The sequence below is a fragment of the Tetrao urogallus genome, assembly GCF_951394365.1.
Source record: "Tetrao urogallus genome assembly, chromosome: 15".
In the NCBI taxonomy this organism is placed as follows: Eukaryota; Metazoa; Chordata; class Aves; order Galliformes; family Phasianidae; genus Tetrao; species Tetrao urogallus.
Window position 1 is genome coordinate 5,077,259 of NC_136828.1, and position 18,876 is coordinate 5,096,134.

At 46.2% G+C, this 18,876-nt stretch overlaps 1 protein-coding gene across 1 annotated transcript; it reads left to right on the forward strand.

Annotated features, from left to right (window-relative positions):
- Positions 1-12,777: 12,777 nt before the first annotated feature.
- On the forward strand, positions 12,778-16,130 carry LITAFD (LITAF domain containing; the record flags this gene model as incomplete). Its single annotated transcript, XM_079543084.1, has 5 exons — positions 12,778-12,868; positions 14,283-14,348; positions 15,117-15,206; positions 15,376-15,535; positions 16,022-16,130. The coding sequence occupies 5 exons, from the start codon at positions 12,778-12,780 to the stop codon at positions 16,128-16,130; spliced, it is 516 nt and encodes a 171-aa protein (XP_079399210.1).
- Between the last annotated feature and the right edge of the window lie 2,746 nt (positions 16,131-18,876).

Consider the following 18,876-nt stretch of genomic DNA (forward strand, 5'->3'; position numbering starts at 1 on the left):
ATATAGAAAATGCCACTGTGTCTCACTCTCCTCTCATGCATGACCTGAGCAAGGCCTGGACAAAACAGCACAGCTGCTCTATCCCAGCAGAGGCTCAGTGCAGCTGATGTGTGCTCTATCCTGTGTGTGCCCTGGGATTCTCTCAGCCCTGGGCTAGATCTTTCACTGGGGCAGCTTCCCCATGGTGATGCCTTACACGCCTGCGTAGAGCTCAGTACCAGAAGCGCTTTGCTCCACCAGCAGCTCTGCAGGAACACCTGGGTGAGGCTTTACAGCCTGTATGGCGTACAGTGATCCCTCTGATCTTAACTGCATGCTAACAACTCTACAGTCAGATCTAGGGTAATCAACTGCACACATTAAAAACAATTGATTGTCCCATCACATGAAAGACTGCAAGCAAAAATGAGGGTGGGGGAGAAATCCAAATAAATGTCAGTGTAGCTCCTACACACAACAACATGGAACAATCTTTTGTGATGATAGAGAAAGCAATCAGCTCTGATGGACTCACTTATAATGATTATTATATCCTCGTTTTCCCCTGATAGTACACAGGATATTCAGGGGATTGACATACTTACGCAGGGAACTGATACAATCTTTCTCTTTGCTAAGTATTACACTCTTAGAATAAACAGTGCAATTAAGATTGCAAAAGAAATCCAACAACGTGCAGGTAAACAAAGTTTCAATATCATTCACTTCCCCCACAGACTGAAGAACCTTCTGGAGGTCAGTGGGTGCCCACAGCAGTGAGGGAGGCAGGCATGGCAGGAAGAAAAAGGCAGCTTTCTGTCCTCCCATCCCACCTGCAGTAAAGGCTGAAAATGCTGGAACACATGGAAGCCAAGAGCCACTTGGAAGAGGAGAAACAGATCCATCTGTAGAGTGAATGCCTGGCTCCTATATGCCTGGAAACAACCCTAGGAGCTTAAACAACATCAGGTTCTTTCATAAGCATCAGCTCGACAGCACGTTAAGCGTTAAAGTTGTCCTAAATATTTCAGCACTTAAGCCATCCTACACCGCAGTAAGAATTTCTTGTGTGTGAACATTTTCGGAAGTGCTTGTGGTTTCATCACTTTTTTCCCCCTCTAGTCTTCAGGGGTGAAAAAGGGGCAAGGAGAGACACCCCTCCCCAGAGAAATGAGCCCTTTCTCCACACAGCCAAGTCCTTCTCAGAGGTGGTGTCTCTGACTGCAGTGCGCAGTCACTGAGAAGCAAGGAGTGAAGGATTTCAGGGCTGTGATTACCATCTTCACAACAAACATCAAGAATGTATGTAATTACTAAGCTAACATTTGTATATGCAAACAAGTGTGGAACTATAGCTGAATCTAAGCCCTGTGCCCTCCAGAACACGCAATACTTTTTCAGGGAAAAAGTATTTTATTTGTAATACATATTTTCCCAATATCCTGCCACACAAGTTTGAATTTGATAACCAACTACAGCCATCCTAAAACCAAGTCCATCCTAAAACCAAGCCTTTGCCTACTTGATCAAAAGTCTGCGTGAACCAAAAAAAAACCAGTCTGTGCTCAGTGTCCCCCTGACTCCCCACAGACCTGGGCAGGAGCAGGAAGGGGAAGCAGGCAACCCTGCACAGACAGCCCCTGCAGCACGCATCCTGGTAGCCATTCCTCCCCTCTCATCTCACATGTTATTAAAACCAAGAGTAACATATGCACCTTTTGGTATCCATGGCTTTTTATTCCATACACTCTTGCACACCCAAACCTATTGCTGAGGTTCAGATCGTAATCTGTATCTTTCTCCACACAGTGTTTTCACTAGATCCTAGAACACCTCCGTAATGAATGGTATGTTGCAGTGTGAACACGCAGTCACTGCTGGCCTAATCCAGCTCTCTCTATACAGACAGGTGAACTCTTTTATGGGACCCCTAAAAAGTCAGGTGCACATTAGATGCTTGCCTAGAGCCAGCAGGACACCCACCTGTACATATATAAACACTTGCAGATGTATTTGGCAATATATACTCTATATTCTGTAACACTCTGTGTTATTCTTAGAGTCCTGGAATCATAAGCCAGGTAAAATTTCTGAAGGCTCATTACCCTTCCTATTTTCATTCATTTCATTACTTGCTGATGAACATTATTCCTTCGTTCTTGATTTTCGCCAGTGCAAAGCATGTTATGAATGAAAAAAAAAAGGTGCTTCCAAGCAAAACTTACAAACATCCCTGGTGTGCCAGCAGAGGATAATTAATCTGTTCACAGATGGATCTGTAGCTGAAAAGTTTGAAGACTCTGGTGACTGAAAACTTTATACCAGTGTCTATATCTCACAGTAGCAGTGAGCAGTTAATGACTGCATCTGCATGGCACAGGAAGCACAGAGACATGCAGAGGGAGAGTCTGTGCCAGGTCAACCCCAGCTAAGAGCCCAGGTCCTGCCCCCCTGCAGTAGGGGAAGAAATACATCAGTGTTCTCAGATCCTACCTGACGTGTAGGGATGAGACTCACTTGGCAGTGATCAGCAGCTGTGGTGAGAAATACAGGACGGCGGGCGGTGCACAGATGTGTGGACACCCGAGTGTCTGCAGACAGGGTGCTCTGGCCTTAGCAAGTGATGTTCTGAGTGGAAATAAAGCAGCTATGGCTTCCCAAGTATGAACATCTCAGTAATTCTTCCATCCAAGTGCACTACAGGACTGCTTAATGCAATGGCTTCTCCTCAACAGGAGCCTACCTGCAGCACTCCCAGCAGCCAGAGCACAACACACCCACTTTTCCCTGGGGATTAGCACTGCCACTTCAAATTAGGCTGTCTGCTTGACCTCTGAACAAAACCTCCTCAAAGAAAGGGCTGCAGCAGGGCAGGAAACCCCTGACCTCTAACAATCAGGAATGCATAACGATTGGCAAAACTGGTACAGCTGAGAAACTGGCAACAGGTGAAGGAAGAACAGAGTGAAGTGCTGAGCACTCCAGGTTTTCATGCTCTTTGCCTCACTGGGTCTCAGAAAGTCCTGGAAACTGAGATTTTTGTTGGTAATGGATGATTTGCTGTTAATGGCTGATGTTAATGTGGAAGCACATCACCTGCCTCTCTTAGCTGGACCCGAACAACTAGGTACAGCATCTTGCTCCTGCTGTCAAGAATGAAGTCTCAGCACTGTCAGCACTACCCCTGAGCTGTGATCTACATTTAACCACCACCCGAACAATAGCAGACTCCCTGATGAGCTTTGTCTCTAGGCTAAATTAAAAAGGTGGAGGGATGGTAGATATTAACCTTGGCTAATCCTATTATATTTGCATTTCAAGTCTTTGCTCTTTCACAAGTTTCCTGTGTGATGTCAAGCACGTTATTCACTCCTTCTTTCTCTTCATGTAAAAGGAATAACAGATTGGTAATAGTACTATTGCACAATTTCATTTGAATGCAGACATTAAAATGCTGCTTTACTGAAATGGAAATGCTTGGAGGAGATGTATTATTTTTATATCTTCTTCAGGAAGGTTTTATTTCTCAGGTTCACTGGTCAGTGTCATTGAAGAAGAAAGATCATTTCCATGTGGATGACTAAAAATTGTAAAAATTGAGATGTTGTATTTAACGGGAAGACATACATGAGGTTAAATGTCAAAAGCTATAGCTGTAGTGGATACCTGTATATAGAATAGCTGGTGAAAGGACGTTGAAGAAGCTGAAATTTGGGATAAGTACAACTGTTATAGGCTGCCCACAAGCTGCCATCCCCTGCTGCCCAGTGCTGCTCGGGAGATAGAAGAGCTGGGATTGAAGGTGTGAGATGGAGTCTGTGGAGAAGGAGGGGGCGAGGGAATGTTCTTAGCTTCAGCTAATCTCACCATCCAAATCTATTTCAATTGGCAATTAATTAATAAATAAATGAAATAAATTAATTTTCTGCTGGTCGAGTCTGTTTTGTTTATGACAATAATCAGCAAGCAATCTCCCTGTCTTTACCTCAGCCCACAAGTATTTCCATCTTTCTTCTTCCCAGTGACCTGTTCAGAAGGGGAAGGCGGCTGGGTGGGGGTCTGGTGACCAGCTAGGGCCACTCCACCACTGAGATAAAGCACTGCTTTCACAAAAGTCAAGTTCAGCCACAAACCTGGCCACCAAGACCATAGCTGCAGCATTGAAGCCTATCACCCTGCACGGATACATTTGTTGATCTAAGCATCAAGACCTCATTAGTCTTTTCTGAAAATAATGTCCGACATCAAGAACAGAATGTCCCAGACTCATCAGCACCTGTGGCTTTATAAGTCCCTGTGATGGTTAGGTACATAAGTGTGATGGGTTAGATTACACACTTCCCTCCATCACCCCCAAGTTATTCCCAAGCTTCTTCTAGTTGTCTGCATCTAGGTTTCAGGATAGCATGAAGTAAAATTTATGTGATATTAGAAAACTATCTTGGAAATACTCCAGCGCGAGCCTGTCACACCACATTCCTTCTGTGGCACAGCAGGTGTGAGCTGTAGGCTGTGATAATTATACACCAGCTACTAACCTGACTCTCTGTCTTCTTCAGCCAGATACATTACTGAGGCACGTTGGCAAAGTCATGTCACCAGTCGTGTGTGCTGCTTCCTTTCCTAGACACAGCTGCATTGGAAAGACGTGGATGAACTGATCAACTTTCAAAGCACTTCTGCTCCCAGAATTTGCCAGAGTTACCTAAAGGTAAGAGCTTTCTAATTACTCTGAATCAATACTACTCCTTATGGAATACAGAAAGGGACATGTCAAGGACTGAGGTGGACAGGGAGCTCAGGGAGTGTGACAGCTGTGGTTCTTGGCTGTAAATGTTAACGCTGTGATTGAATTGTCAGGCTTTGGATTCCAAGCTTTGGAAATCTGGAGACAAAGATTGTTCTTAGGGTACTTTGCTTATTTCCTAGAACAGTCCAAAGATGGAAAACAGGAAAACAATCTGATAAGGTAAAGATGAGAACAATAATAAGAAAGTCAAACCGATGTGCCATCAGAAAGGGCTTCTGTCACACACAGCACAGGGCACACACCTGCTTTCCTTAGATTAACGTTATCCATAATAACTTTGTAAGAGTTGTCAGACCAGGTCCAGATGCTAGGTGACGTTATTCATGCTGTCCTATCAGTTTGCAGTTCAAGGACAAGCCACGGACATTATTTTTATACGGTTATAAACGAAATGCTAGCTACCCATGCTTTAGTGCTGCCAGTAAGAGAATGTAAATCCCTAAGAGAACCTAATGAGAAGATGCAATAGGATCAAATGTTAAGGCAACGATGAAGTGCTGAAAGCAATTGTGTAAGGCTGTCCTCAGCTCAGACATCTAGAAGGAAATGTGAAAGAGAAAATGGTGTCAGTGGAGGACAAAGGAGGAATCTCAACTTGGCATATACTCTATACTCTGTTGCTTGCTCAAATTTTAAGACCAGCCACAGCCAAATTTGGACCATGTCACTGCAGAATGGTCACAGTGCCTTCTTGATACAGTGTCTCTGTATACAAAACAAAGAGTAATTAATTTGCTCATCGTCACTGTTGTAGAACAGGATCTGATCCCTTATTTCCCCTCAGCCCAGGTTAATGCATGAACCACTGGCCAGTACTTCCTTTTCGTGGTTAGCACTCTATTTTTGAAACAGTAATTAGGGAGGGAGAAGTTTTAATGCAATCCTGTGGCCCGATTCTCCTCGTCCTTCAGAACAGAGGCCCTTTAAATGTGAGCGAAGCTGGCCTGCGAAGGCAAGGCATTGTGCTTCAAACAGCAAATTAAGGATCAGGTATTAAGGGATATATCTGGTTTACATCAAAGGTTCACACAGAATTCAGTGACAGAGCTTATTTAGTATTTTAATTAGTAGTTTTGACAGAAATGTGGGAGTGGCAAAAAAATGTACGCATGAAGACATGAATGTCGGGAAGCAGAAAGCCTGTTGCACAGTGAGAAAACCTAGAGAACTGCTGTGACAGATTTCCTACCTACCTGCACTGCTCCAAAGCAGTACGTTTAGGGAGTACTATCAGGAAATGCAGCTACAACTGGGAACTCCTCAGTATAGAGTGACATCGGAGGACAAAGAAACACAGCATAAATGCAAGTCATTGGCACGATGTGGTTGTGGAGGAGGACAAAGTACTTTCGATTCTATTAAAGACAGCATTTCCCCTAAATATAAGGAGATAGTCATACTATTCTACAGGCTGAGGACTGAGCTCATCTGGTCACTTCTGTCCAGAATTAATAATAATTCACTGTCCAGAAGTGAGGACATGACAAGCTTGCATAGTGCTGTGAGCAGCGGGAGCAGAAGATGTACTGAAATAGAGTAGAACTCTCCTGATGAAGGAATAACCCAACCAAGTATGACTGGGATAGGACTGGAAAATGCACAGAATTCCTGCCCAGCCAGCAGCCATGTGGGGCCACGTAGGCCAGGCCGAGCTGCTGTTTGCACACCCAAGTGTGCAACTGCCTGCTCAGGGCCAGCAGCCAGGGAACCAGCCCTCCATCTGCACACGGCAGCAAACACACACCCTGCGTTGTGCTGGATTTAAAAAATAGTAATAATATTAAACATTCCAAATATCTTTGCATTTTTGTCACCCTTTACAATATCATGAATGAGAACACATTTGCTCCAAATTGGAGAAAGCAAAGAGATCTTTATGAAGAGAGCTCAGCTCACTAGCATTTCACTCTTCAGTGAATGCTTCTTCCTGATTCTGTGAACAAAAGTGGTTGTTCTCACCGTGCTCTCAACTGCCATTTAGGCCGCAGTGCTTTGGGTTAATTACACATCAGTACCACCTTGTACACACGAGGGGAGGGTCCTGCCCAGCTCTCCGGGCCAATGGCAAAATCATCCTGATGACTTCAACAGGTGAACAACAAGCTTCTTGCACCGACCCTTAGAAGCAGTGACCTCCCACATTGGCTGGAGAGTCAGTGCAGCCAACAGACAAACCAGTGGAACCAAGCAGGGAGTTCACAACAAGAACCACAGATCAGAATCCCCCAGAGCTACATCCTTTCCATTTGAAAAAGGAAGCAGGTAGCCTGATACACGCTTAAAAACCGGGAGCCTGAAGAACTTGGAGATGGCAGCAGGGTACCACAGTGCCTGCATCATTCGTTGAGTTCACTGGCAGGATGCCTACTTCAGGCACGCTGAATACCTCCTAAGGTCCAACTTTTAATTTGCTGCCTGCTGTCCTGTCTTGAGTTTCTATTTTAAAAACACGAATAAACATATACCTGGATGCTGCTCCACAGCTCTTTGTTTATCTGTGCTATTCCTTCCTGAATATCTGACAAGTCTCAGCACATTGCAAATGTTACCATCAGCAACAAACTTAGGGCTAATGAGAGAAGATTTCTCCACTGAGAAATTCAGCATTTTATTGCTGACTAAAAATGAGAAACAACTGCTTCGGTAAAATAAAACAGATGCACTCAATGTTATCCAAGCCACAGATGCAATTGTACGCCAGCAAAGGTATTTTATGGTCACTCCTTACAATAGTAGAAATCAAAATTGTTTCATAAAAGCAGCTGGATGGGCTGAATGCCCACAAAACACATTGAACTAGCGATGGCAGGACAGCAAGAGCACATTACACTGTAATGATCATTACAGACTGATCTCTCAGCTACTATCCTAAAAGCCATCATACCACTTCTACACCTCCAAACATCCCTGAAATCTGCAGATCAATTTCTGAAGCATTTTAATATTCCAAAACACAAAACTTCTGAATGAATTACATGGCCTTCAAATACCCGAATCACAGAATGCTCCCTTCCAAATTTTGCATCCCGTGTTGTTCTGGCCCTGAACTGGCTGTTACTGAAGTCAATGTCAAATCACACTCTGACATAAGCTGGAGCTGGAAGAGGCATTCAACGTGTTCCTCATGCACCCACTGCTTCCTGTCCTGCCTAATATTCTGGATGCCATCCTGGTACACGATGTGATGGCCGAAGATGATAGCCTCCTGCCAGATGACGTACTGAACCAAGCGCTTAACGCCAGCGTGGTACAGACAGGGCACAGGGACAGCTCTCTGCAACGTTAGTTCCTCTCTTACAATATCCAGCTCTTCCCTACACTTTCTCCATCGCCCCCGGAGCAGCACCAGGCATTCTGTGCTTTTACATCCACAACCAGCTCCTGGGTGCAGCACCACTTCAGCTGGAATAGAGGCTGGCCGGCGTCACTAATTGCTCCTGGAAGCATTCTGGAAACCTCATTTGGAGCCTGCAGTGTGAGATTAGCAATGAACCTTCTTGCTAAAAAAGCCTCCCTTAAATACAAAAGGGATTAGAAAATCCTGCTCAGTTTTCACAGAAGTGCCACATCACGTTTTAATCAGGCCAATCCACTGAACTCAACAGAAAGGAGGCACAGGAAGAGCTACGTGGGCTCCAATACATGCACACCTGCCAAATCCCAGCTGCCTCCTCTCACATGAGAATTTTGAGTCTCAACGGAGGGGAATTCGTACTGCAGCAAACTACAGCTCCTCAAATCAAACTGTAAATACATCATCAGCACTGCTCACACTTACAAAGCAAACACATACAGCGCTCACGCAATGATATTTCTGAATCAGTCTTCAGTACCTCCCAGTTTATGCCCTGCTGAGCTGCACCCAGACTGAAACAGACGTGAATCCCATGGGCTCTCCAGTCTCACAAATACTTCCATTTCAACTGCCACAATATCACCTTAGAAGAGGTACCTGAAGGAAAAGCATACTCCTCTCAAAATTGAAATCAAACTGCAAAAAACACTTTAGAAAGATCAAAAAATGACTGACTTGCATACACAGGACTGTCTGTCTGTCTGCCCATCATTCAAACATGCAACAGCTGACAAATCATGTAGAGAGAGGAAAGTGGTGAATCTCTTCGGATTCCTGAAAAGATTGTCCCCCGTGTGCCTTCATTTCCCCTCCATACAGCACCAATGGCACCTGGACACGCACTAGGCACTATTTAGACATTGGGGATGTTTGGGAGGAACATACAGAGGTGTGGGTGAGTGCTGGAGAGCAGAGCCCTGCCCTGGAATTCTGCAGTTCAGCAGCTTTGCTTGGCTCAACGAATGTCACTGCACACCAGAGCTGAGGGCCGGAGCGAACCCAGAGGAGGTCGATGGAAACTGCTGTTGCCTATCCTCCTCTAGGATATGTCCCTCCTAAAACATAAAGACCTCACACCTCCCATTCTCTGAACTGGGTCTTTGTGCCCACGCCTCAAGGTGTGATTTGCATTCTCTATTTTATCATTTTAAAATGCACTGAATTTAAAGCAAGCTTTATTTTGCAGTGCAAACTGATTCTATCCATATGCCAAAGAAACTGAGACAAGAAAGAAAGCAGTCTTGTTTCTGCATCGCTGTGACTGTGTTCCTGCCTGCAAGTCAAGTAGTTTGTAATTGCTTGAGCTGACCTTGAGAGCTCTAGATAAACCCAGCACCCATGCCAGGAGTGCACAGCACTCTGCTCTGCCCTGGTGGAGAGCTCTTTGCTCACTGTGGCTGCAGACAGGACAACTCACATCACATCCTTTGGCATCTAGTGTGGGCCAACTGCACACTGCTTGTTTCTGGAAGGGAGCTTATAGGACACTTCCCACTCCTCAGGAGTCGCTGCCTGACAGTTCTTGCTGTTTTCTCCCTCAGTGCTCCTAACACTGTTCATTCTCTCCCACATCTCCAGCAGATTATCACCTCTGATAAAGGTTCTAGCTCTAACCCACAGCAACAACACCAGATGTGGATGTTCACAGTCCCAGTGTGCTCTCAGACATCACAGGCACAGCAGCAACTGAGCTGAGATCACATCCTAAACAAAAGGGCCCACTGAGCTGTGGAAAACCCTCCAAGGAATGCTCTTCCTGGAACTCCATACTCACAGCACTCAGGTCCAGAGGCTACCCAAGCCCTGTGCCTCCCAGGCAGGAGAGCTGAAGCAGCTCCTGCAGCAGCTGGGGCTCACAGAACGCCTCAAGCTGGAAGGGACCTGCAAGGATCAAATCTGGCTCACCTCCTTTGGGGCAGCTGCTCAATCGCAACATGCAGCACTGTTAGAACAGCAACTAAAAGGCTGAAAGCAACCCAAATCCAGGGCATCTTAGCAGCAGCCTACGGCCCACAGCTTCAGTGCTCATGGCTCGAGCAGAGCCAACACAAACGAGGACTCCCACACCATTCCTGGCTCTGCCACTGATTCACTGAAGTCACTGGCTTTTCTTCTGCACCTCTGCCCTGTACATTTACCTGGTGCTATTACATTAACACCTCACTGGGTGGAGCAAGGATTAGTCAGTGTTTGCTTGCATTCAGCTGTTAACTTGCAATGCTCTCGCTATGTTAACCACTATTATTATTCCTTCATTTTGCCTAGGCTTACAGTCACTGGATGAAATTCAAAATCCCCTTCTTCTTTTTCCTGTTTTACAATGAATGATATTAATTCAGCAGAAATGTCACCAGAAATGACACATCCAGTATTTAGCATGTGCTGTTTAAGTATCAAGCAATAAGCCAAAAAACTTGAAGACACTCCTTATACATTTGGCCACTGATGCTCGTCTCAAAGAAACAGCCCATGGTCAACACTGGCTAGCACCCATTTGTCCATTATCACAGTTACTATTGAGACATTCTTCTCTACAGTTCAATAACCTTCCTTGGCTCTCATTGTGTCACCTTACCCAGGACGTCCCGATTCTCAGCTTTTCTCTTTTCTTCTCAGTAGGATCCTCATGAAGCTTCACCAAAGCCCTATTAATACATCCAACATTTCCAGTCTTTTAGCTTCTTTACACTGAGCACGCTGAAATACACTTTTCCCCATTCTGCCTGAATAATCCATATCTTAGCCATTTTTTCCAACTTTGTCACCCTTAACAAGGCCTATGCTTTATTTCTGACTTTTTCTCCACCCCACTTACTAACTTTACCATTCATTCTGCTACCATTTTCCACACCATGTCCCATTCATCCAGACCTGTGAAATTCTTTCAAATTCCTTCTTCCTTCCTCCCTAGGACTGCTGCTTTATCTCACCACTACTGACTTCCTCTCCCACCCCTCCCTACGCTCCCCCATAATCATGGCTCTCCAACACAACCTGAAAACAGACCTGCTGAGATCATCTTGCCTTGTTCAGAAGTCTCCATACTCCTCTAGTTTGACCTCACATACTCAGGCAGATGATGCTGATTTGCTGAGCACTATGTTTTGCAGACTTTACTTGCTTATCCAACTGTCTCTTAACAATATAATCCCTCACTACTGCATCACAGCAACAAAAGACACGTAGTTGTGCTGCAAGATGCTATGTGGAGTTACCCTAAGCCTCACCAGCCTCATTCAATTGCTCCTCACAGGCAACCGAATCCTCAATCCTTCCTCATTGGAAGGGGATTCTCCCCCTCTGTCCTTGTGAGACCCCATCTGCAGCAGTGTTCAGCTCGGGAGACCCAACACAAGAGGGATAGGGACCTGCCAGGTTCGGAGGAGACCACGAGGGTGCTCCCAGGGCTGGAGCACCTCTCCTGGGAAACAGGCTGAGGGAGCTGGGCTTGTTTAATCTGGAGGTGGCTTTGGACAGATCTCCTTGTGGTATTTCAATATTAAAGGGTAGCTATAAGACAGAGGGACATTTAACCAGCTTTGGATAAGAAGGGGAAATAGCTTTAAACTAAGAGAATGATGAAGATGGTGAAGCACTGGAACAGGCTGCTCAGAGTTGTGGATGCCCCGGCTCTGGAAATGTTTGAGCTCATGTGGCACAGGGCTGTGGGCAATCTGATGTCCCTGCCCACGGCAGAGGTTGGTCCCAATGGGCTTTAAGGTCCTTTTCAATACCCCAACCATAATTCTATCTTTGGTTCCTTTCCTTCCCTACATCACCCTTCCTTGCTGACGTGCATGTAAAGCCGTAACTTTCTTCTGCAAAGCAATTCCTACTGTTAACATTAGTCTATCAAATCATTAATCAGCCAGTTAATAGTGGATCAAAGGATAGCTAGGAGTAATTAACGCCATTCTATTCACAGTAATACAACATGTATCTCCAGCTGCATCCTCTACCTCCCACTCTCCTGGACTGTGAAGAAGTGCCTGCTAACACCTGCAACACACACGTCCTTTGTGGCCTGGTCCTGCTCAGAGCCTCGGGTAGCACAGTCATAGCTAACAATGATATTGACCAACAGACTCCCGTCATGCCAGTGATGAGACAATAGTTTCACAGTACAAGACTGGTCATGGCAATGATGATGATGAGGTTGCACAATAGCCTGCTGAAAGATCCAAATTGCCACAGGTTGCACAGTTGCATGCTCTGATTTAATGACACACGAAGGGTTTTTGCAGGTGCTCGGAAGTGCAATCTTCCCTCTCTTGATTATTTTGACAATTCCAGAAAAAGAATCACACTACCTTTTCTGTAAAGGTAACACTTGCAGACACAAATCTGAGTGCTTCAAATCGTATACTTTCTGTGTGAATGCTGTCAGCTGTCCGACACAAAGAAATAAAGTAAGATTCTATTTTCTGCTTGTCCTCATCTTCCTCACCTGGAAGTGGAACAGTAACTGACTGTACTGCAGTCTCTAAAACAGCCAGAATAAGAGAACTGCTCATTTTCCTCAAAGTGAAATCTGAGAGTAAGAACTAGAAGGAGGCATTGGGAAGTAGAGGGGAGTGAGAGTCACTGACTGTAGAAACTCTTTTGTGCTACTTTCGGCAGGTGAACTCCAGAGATGGCTAGTGAGAAGGGACGTGTGGAAATCCCCATGGTTATGTACGAAGCACGCCAAGAGCCCTCTGCTCCTGAGTACTGCAGCCAAGGAGGTAAGCAGCCTTTGCTGGGCATGGATGGAAAGAGCAAGCTTCTGGCTGGCTCTGTGGCAAACATCAATGGTCATTTTCTAACCCAAGCAGCTCATAAAGGGCCCAACTTGGCCACAACATGAGGGGCTCAAAATGTGCCTGTGCCAGTGTATAAAAGCCAGGGTTGGGGTGGGCAAGCCGGTATGATCTGCTAGTGTGGAGACCACTTGAAACGGGAAATAAAAAAAAAAAGTGTAATTATTCATTCTACCAACAACAACACTTAACTGGAACTGCAGTTGTCTCTACAGTGACTTCATATTTCTAACAAGCAATTGTGCAGACAGCAGACTTTGTAATGGTCTGGCCACGTGCTGCTTAGCCTGCCATCTGCTTTTCCAGAGGACTGGCCCTTTCTCTTGCACTCCTGCCCAGAGCTGCCCTCACTCCCTAGCTGAGTCAGTGTAGCACCTGGGTTCCACGGGCACAAGCAGCCCTTCCCCACGTCATCCCATGGGGGTTGGCACAGCAGAAGGCTTGGCAGCTCTGCTCAGTGACTGCTGTGCGGCAGGGCTGGCTTTTGCTTTGACACCAGACGTTGCTCCCACACCTACGCAAGCATCTCACAATGCTCCTTTGTCTTCTGCTTGCTGGAGCTCATGCTCACTGAAAGACGCACTGATGTCAGCCTTCCTGCTATTGAGGAAACTGCCATTCACCAGACAGGGCTGGAGAAGAAACCAGTATGGAGGTCAGAAGGTGCGGTACAGGGTTGCTAAACTTGACATGTTGCAGAGTGCTTTACCCTGATCAGCTCTCTCCACACATTTTTCTTCACAAAGCCCTCTCTGGCCTCACTCTAAGCTCTCAGAAGAACTTGCACGAGGCTGGGGAATGAGGTTGAAAATGCTTGAGGTGACTTAGTCACCAGTCCCAACTCTCTTACCCACAACAGAAGGAAAAAATAATTCTTCTCTTTCTGTAGACCAAAGGGTAACATTAAAATTCCTTGGCTTGAAGCTGGGGAGAAAAAAAAAAAAATCAAACTAGAAAAAAAAGTTCCAAACATTATTAGTAAAGGTGGTAATCACTGGAAGAACCCAGTTAGAGGTACTACAGATCTTTAGTCAATAGAGCCTTTAAAATAAGATCAAACACCATTTCAGTGTCATACCAGAACAGATGCAGTTATGTGTTGACAAAATAATTTGATTTTTTGGTTGATGTTGCTAAGAAATTGAGAGCAGCTTTTCACTGCAGGCTATTCTGGCTTTAAAAACCCACGAATCAAACCAATAGTGCCTGTTCCCTGTGCTGTACATCAGAAGGTCACACCAGGCCGTCCTGCCAGGCAGCAGCCCGCCCCAGCCCCAGCTCAACCTTCTGGGAGGTGAGCTGACCACTCTGTTATGTCTCACTGTCCTTCTTCCCTTAGGAGGCTATGAATATCCTGCTCCCCCTCCTTACTCCTACCGAGAAACAGCCACTGTTGAGCAGCCTGGTAAGTGCCAGGTATTTCTGACAACGTTCATAATTCTACTGCTAACAAAAGCAGAACGCAGTTGGTTTTAAAGTCAACAAACATAGCTTTTTGTTTTTTTACCTAAACACAGTCCAGGAAGATGGAAAGTTTCCCTAGGAATGTTAAAAACAAACTAAGACGACAGATTCAGTCCCATTTTCTAGCAGTAGCCAGGCTGCAGAAGCACCCCTTCATGCAGCGAGGGCTTTCAGAACAAATGATTTTAAGTCCAGTTTATTTCATCATTCCTGTTCTATTCACTTTTATGTAAGTGGACAAGCTCAAAGGAGACACTCAGAAAAGGCTTCAAAGAAAGTCAGGTATCATCTCTTACAGGAGAGAAGGAGATGCAGCTGCTTTCTGAATTCAGAATTCCCCAAATTCAGGAGACAAACTCAGATACGAGGTTGAAAGAAAGCAGATACTAGTTTGAATATACCCTACATTTGTCCTAGGGTGGTATTTTTTATTGTAAAAGATGGTATTTTTCACTGGAAATATTCTTGGGAAAAGGACACCTTCACATAGCTACAACGCATGCACACCCCTCGATGAGACAGGAAAGTCAAATCCAGGCTAGAAACAACATGGGAGAAGTTAGAGATTTTCCCAACTGGGGACATGCGACTGATAACATTTGTGTAACAGAGTAACTACTTCTTTGCATCTCTTTTAGTAAGCGGAGATCCAGAAAGCCCCTCTGTATCCTTCAGATCTCCTTTTCACGGTGAACGTGCATTTTTACAGTATTTTACATCAGAAGACAAACTCTCAGTGTCACCACCGGGCAGCAGAGACTGCCTGACTGTGGAGAGTTCCCCACTGGCAGCACCCAGCGTAGGTCCTTGTGAGCAGCTATCCTGAATGTGTTTAGTCAGTAACAGTAACACAGGCGGCTCTGGATCGGCCATTTTAGGAACCTTCATTATACAATTAAGAATTGATGGCTTGTAAAAGGTTTCCCATCTTTTTGCTCTCGCTGCTTCTTATTTCCTCTTCAACTCAGTCTACCTGGTGTCTCAGCCTCCGATCATCGTAGCAGGAATCTTCTCAAGCAGACCAACGCCCACAATATGTCCTTCCTGCCGCCAGCACATCACCACACAGGTCACCTACAGGTTGGGCAAACTGTCCTACCTCCTGTGCAGCAGCCTGTGCATGGTTGGGTAAGCTTTTCTGTATACACTGCAGCAGGAGGATACAAATGTAGGTCCAATACAACTTAAGGTCTAGTTGCTTATGTAGACAGCTGCCCTTCTTCCCTACTTCCTAAGAAGTCAGTCTGCCATCATGGCTACCAGAGATTTAACCACGCATGTTACTACTCTTTGTAAAACAAGTAAAAACGAGTACAACAGAGTCTACGTCCTTACAATAATTTAGAATCAGGCTCAGAATCACAGAATTGTAGGGGTTGGAAGGGACCTCCAGAAATCATTGAGTCCAACCCCCAAATAAAGAAATAATAAGACTAACAGGCAGGACATTAGTAATAAAGATAAATCCTTGGGAGGAAAATTTAAATATTAAAGAACCTAGAAAAGAAGCGGATTCATGAAGTGATATGGCAGATGGAATAAAAACAGGTGAAGCCAACAGGAAGAAAAGTTAGTAACTCACTCCACGCACGCCCATCTCCTCTTTGTCTACAGGTGCTGCTTTGGATGCTGCTTTGTACCTTTCTTTGTGAGGATCTTCAAGGACGCAGACCATTACTGCCCATACTGCCAATTTCACATTTACAGATACAAAAGGCTATAGGGACAGTTAGCACAACCAGATGATGTCCAGTTTGTTTCCTAATGGCGTAAGATTTCACGTGTAGAACTACTGACAGGAAACACCAGAGCAGGCTTTGGTTCTGCGGCTCCCTCACCAGCGATTCCACCCGACTTTGCCACCGCACGGTTGGACCGACTTTAAAAAGCCCTGCCGCACACCATCACTCAGTCAACGCTCAATCTGGACAGAACACCGAGTTACAAAGCGACCAGCTAGCGAGTACTTCAGCACTTGCACTGCTCCCAGACCCCAGCCCAGGCAGACGCAGCTCCTGCACTGCAGCCCAGCACAGCCCAGCCCGGCTCGAAGCACTGCCTCGAATGTGAGCCATCCCCGCAGGGCTGCGGGCGTGCGGGGCAAGCTGATTATTTATTGATGAAACATAAGTTATGAAACCCTCATTACTGTAACATATGAGATAAGAAAATAAACCTGTTCTTGTTAACAATTCTGACAAACGCTGCTGTCTGCACTGTGTCCGTGACGCCCCGCGTGTTGGGACACCTGCCCACATCAGCAGACCAGCAGAACGAGCAGAAGAGCCGCCTGATGTTATCGGATCGGTTTATTTTAGTTCTCTGGGCAATTTAGGCCACCATAAGCATACGGTGGGCAGGGGGACCCTGCAGCACGCGCTGCACACCTGTGGAAAGAGGCCGAGCTGAGCCGCTCGCAAGGCAAGCCCCCGAATTGTTGCTTTTGCAATCCTCGCAAACGCCAACTTCAGCGCTAAAAGAGCCGAATTTCCCCGTCTGAGGTCCTCTCCTCTCATTACTAACCTGAAGGGCAGCCCGCCCTGCCCGGCTCCGCGCGCTGACGGCTCGGCCCCCAGCCCCGCCCTGCACACAGCGCCCCCTGGCGGCACAGCGCGCCCGGCTCCAGCAGCCCTCAGAGGGCGGGCGGGGCAGGAAGCTGTGAGGAAGGGCGCAGCCCTGCGGCTGGGATCCGATTCCAGTGAGGATTTAACTACTCTAAGGAAACAAACCAACCAACCCACGGCCATCACAAAAAAGCCCCCAGATCCCCACTTGCTGCCTGTATTTGCTGACAGCCTTAACGCCTAAAGAAACGCGGTCACTGAAAAGAAATGCCCGCTGCTGGTCATTTCTTCTCAGGTCGCTCGGCGGCGCTGCGCCCGCTCCCAGCGCTTCTCCCGCCACACAACGGAACGCAGCGCGCTGCCTCCTGCTCCCTATTGAATTTGCACGGAGAGCGCTGTGAGGAGAGCGCAGCTCACTGACAGCCGTGCAGTTTTGTCTGCCAATCTGATGAGAAAAACAGACTTAAAAGCAACAGGCAAACACAGCAAAAGTTTGCCTACCTACAGGTGCTAGCGGGGCTGCCCGTTCCTACCATTCCTACCATCACCGGCTCTGCTGCCAGCTGCAGCCGCTCCGTCCCCAGCCCAGCAGCCCCAGCGCACCTGGGCTCGATCTGTGCCACTGCGGGACTGGTGCCGGCGACATGGCGGCTCTGCAGAGCTACGTCGGGATATGGGAAGTGTAGGTTTGAAGAATACGGGAGAAATCAGGGCCAGGAACGGTATTCCTCACTGGGCAGTCATGGCAGCCTGGAGCTTGGTTGTATTACAAATAGCTCCTATTTAGACAGTAGCACATCTAGGGTGGCCTTAGCTAAACTAGTTTGTGCACGCTCTCTTGGTTTTGCTTTGAGACCTCATTTTCAGATGCGACTATTTTCTGGGCTGACTGAACTATCGTGCGTCCCCACGTCTGTGCCGGAGCGGCAGGCTGACGTTTCAACCTGGCAGGCACCACAAACTGAAAAAACAACCAGCCAACCACGAGTGACCACTAAACTATTTAACCGCGTGCAAACTGGGAGGGCTTTGGGTGTGGGACTTCGCTGGCGAGGTGCTGCTATACACAGAGGCTTCTGTGCTGACCTCCCCAGAGTGCGCGAGGACGACCCAGCAGCAGGGAATGCAGTACAGAGCAGCTGCCCAGCACCAGTAGTTCTGTCCTCAGCTGACCCAGCCCATTTAAATCACTTTGATCTAATGAGAAATAACACCATAATGATAAAATCCACCAGCAGCCAAACAAGCAGCACCATTCTTGCACCACTTCAGACATTTTTTAAGTATTCTTTTTTTTTTTCCCCACCGTTTTAAGATCTGGATGTGAGCAGTTAAGCTTCACCTTTATATGGTGGCCAATACACACCGTGCTGGATAGCACTGAGAAACTGAACACACAGCAGAAAGAAATAACGTATACAATTTGAGATGCGCAGAAGACATTCAGTACAAGCAGAGCATTTTTGCACCAGTACTTGGAGACAAGTTTATGCAAGTATGCAACAAGGAAGGCAGGCTTTCCAGCTACAGCCTGCTGATTGGCACATCATCTCCTGCTAGCTTAAAAGTCACCTGGGACAGAAACCAAGCACAGCACAGATGTGAAGTCTGAGTTAGGCATTTCACACATACACATTCCCCTCCTTTTGCTATTCCTATAGACCAGGTTCATTTAAAGGCAGGGAATGAACAACACCAGGCTGCTCACTGAACAACGACACTGCCCACCTCAATATTCAAATCATGGAATCATAAACACTTGCTTAGTTCCTCTAAGAAAAAAACAGGAAGAGTGAAAAACCTACAAACTCACACAACTACTCAGCATTTACCATGAATGTCACTTGACACAATTTAGCTGCATTTTGCAAAATTCATCTTCATTTACTCAAAACCATCCTGACT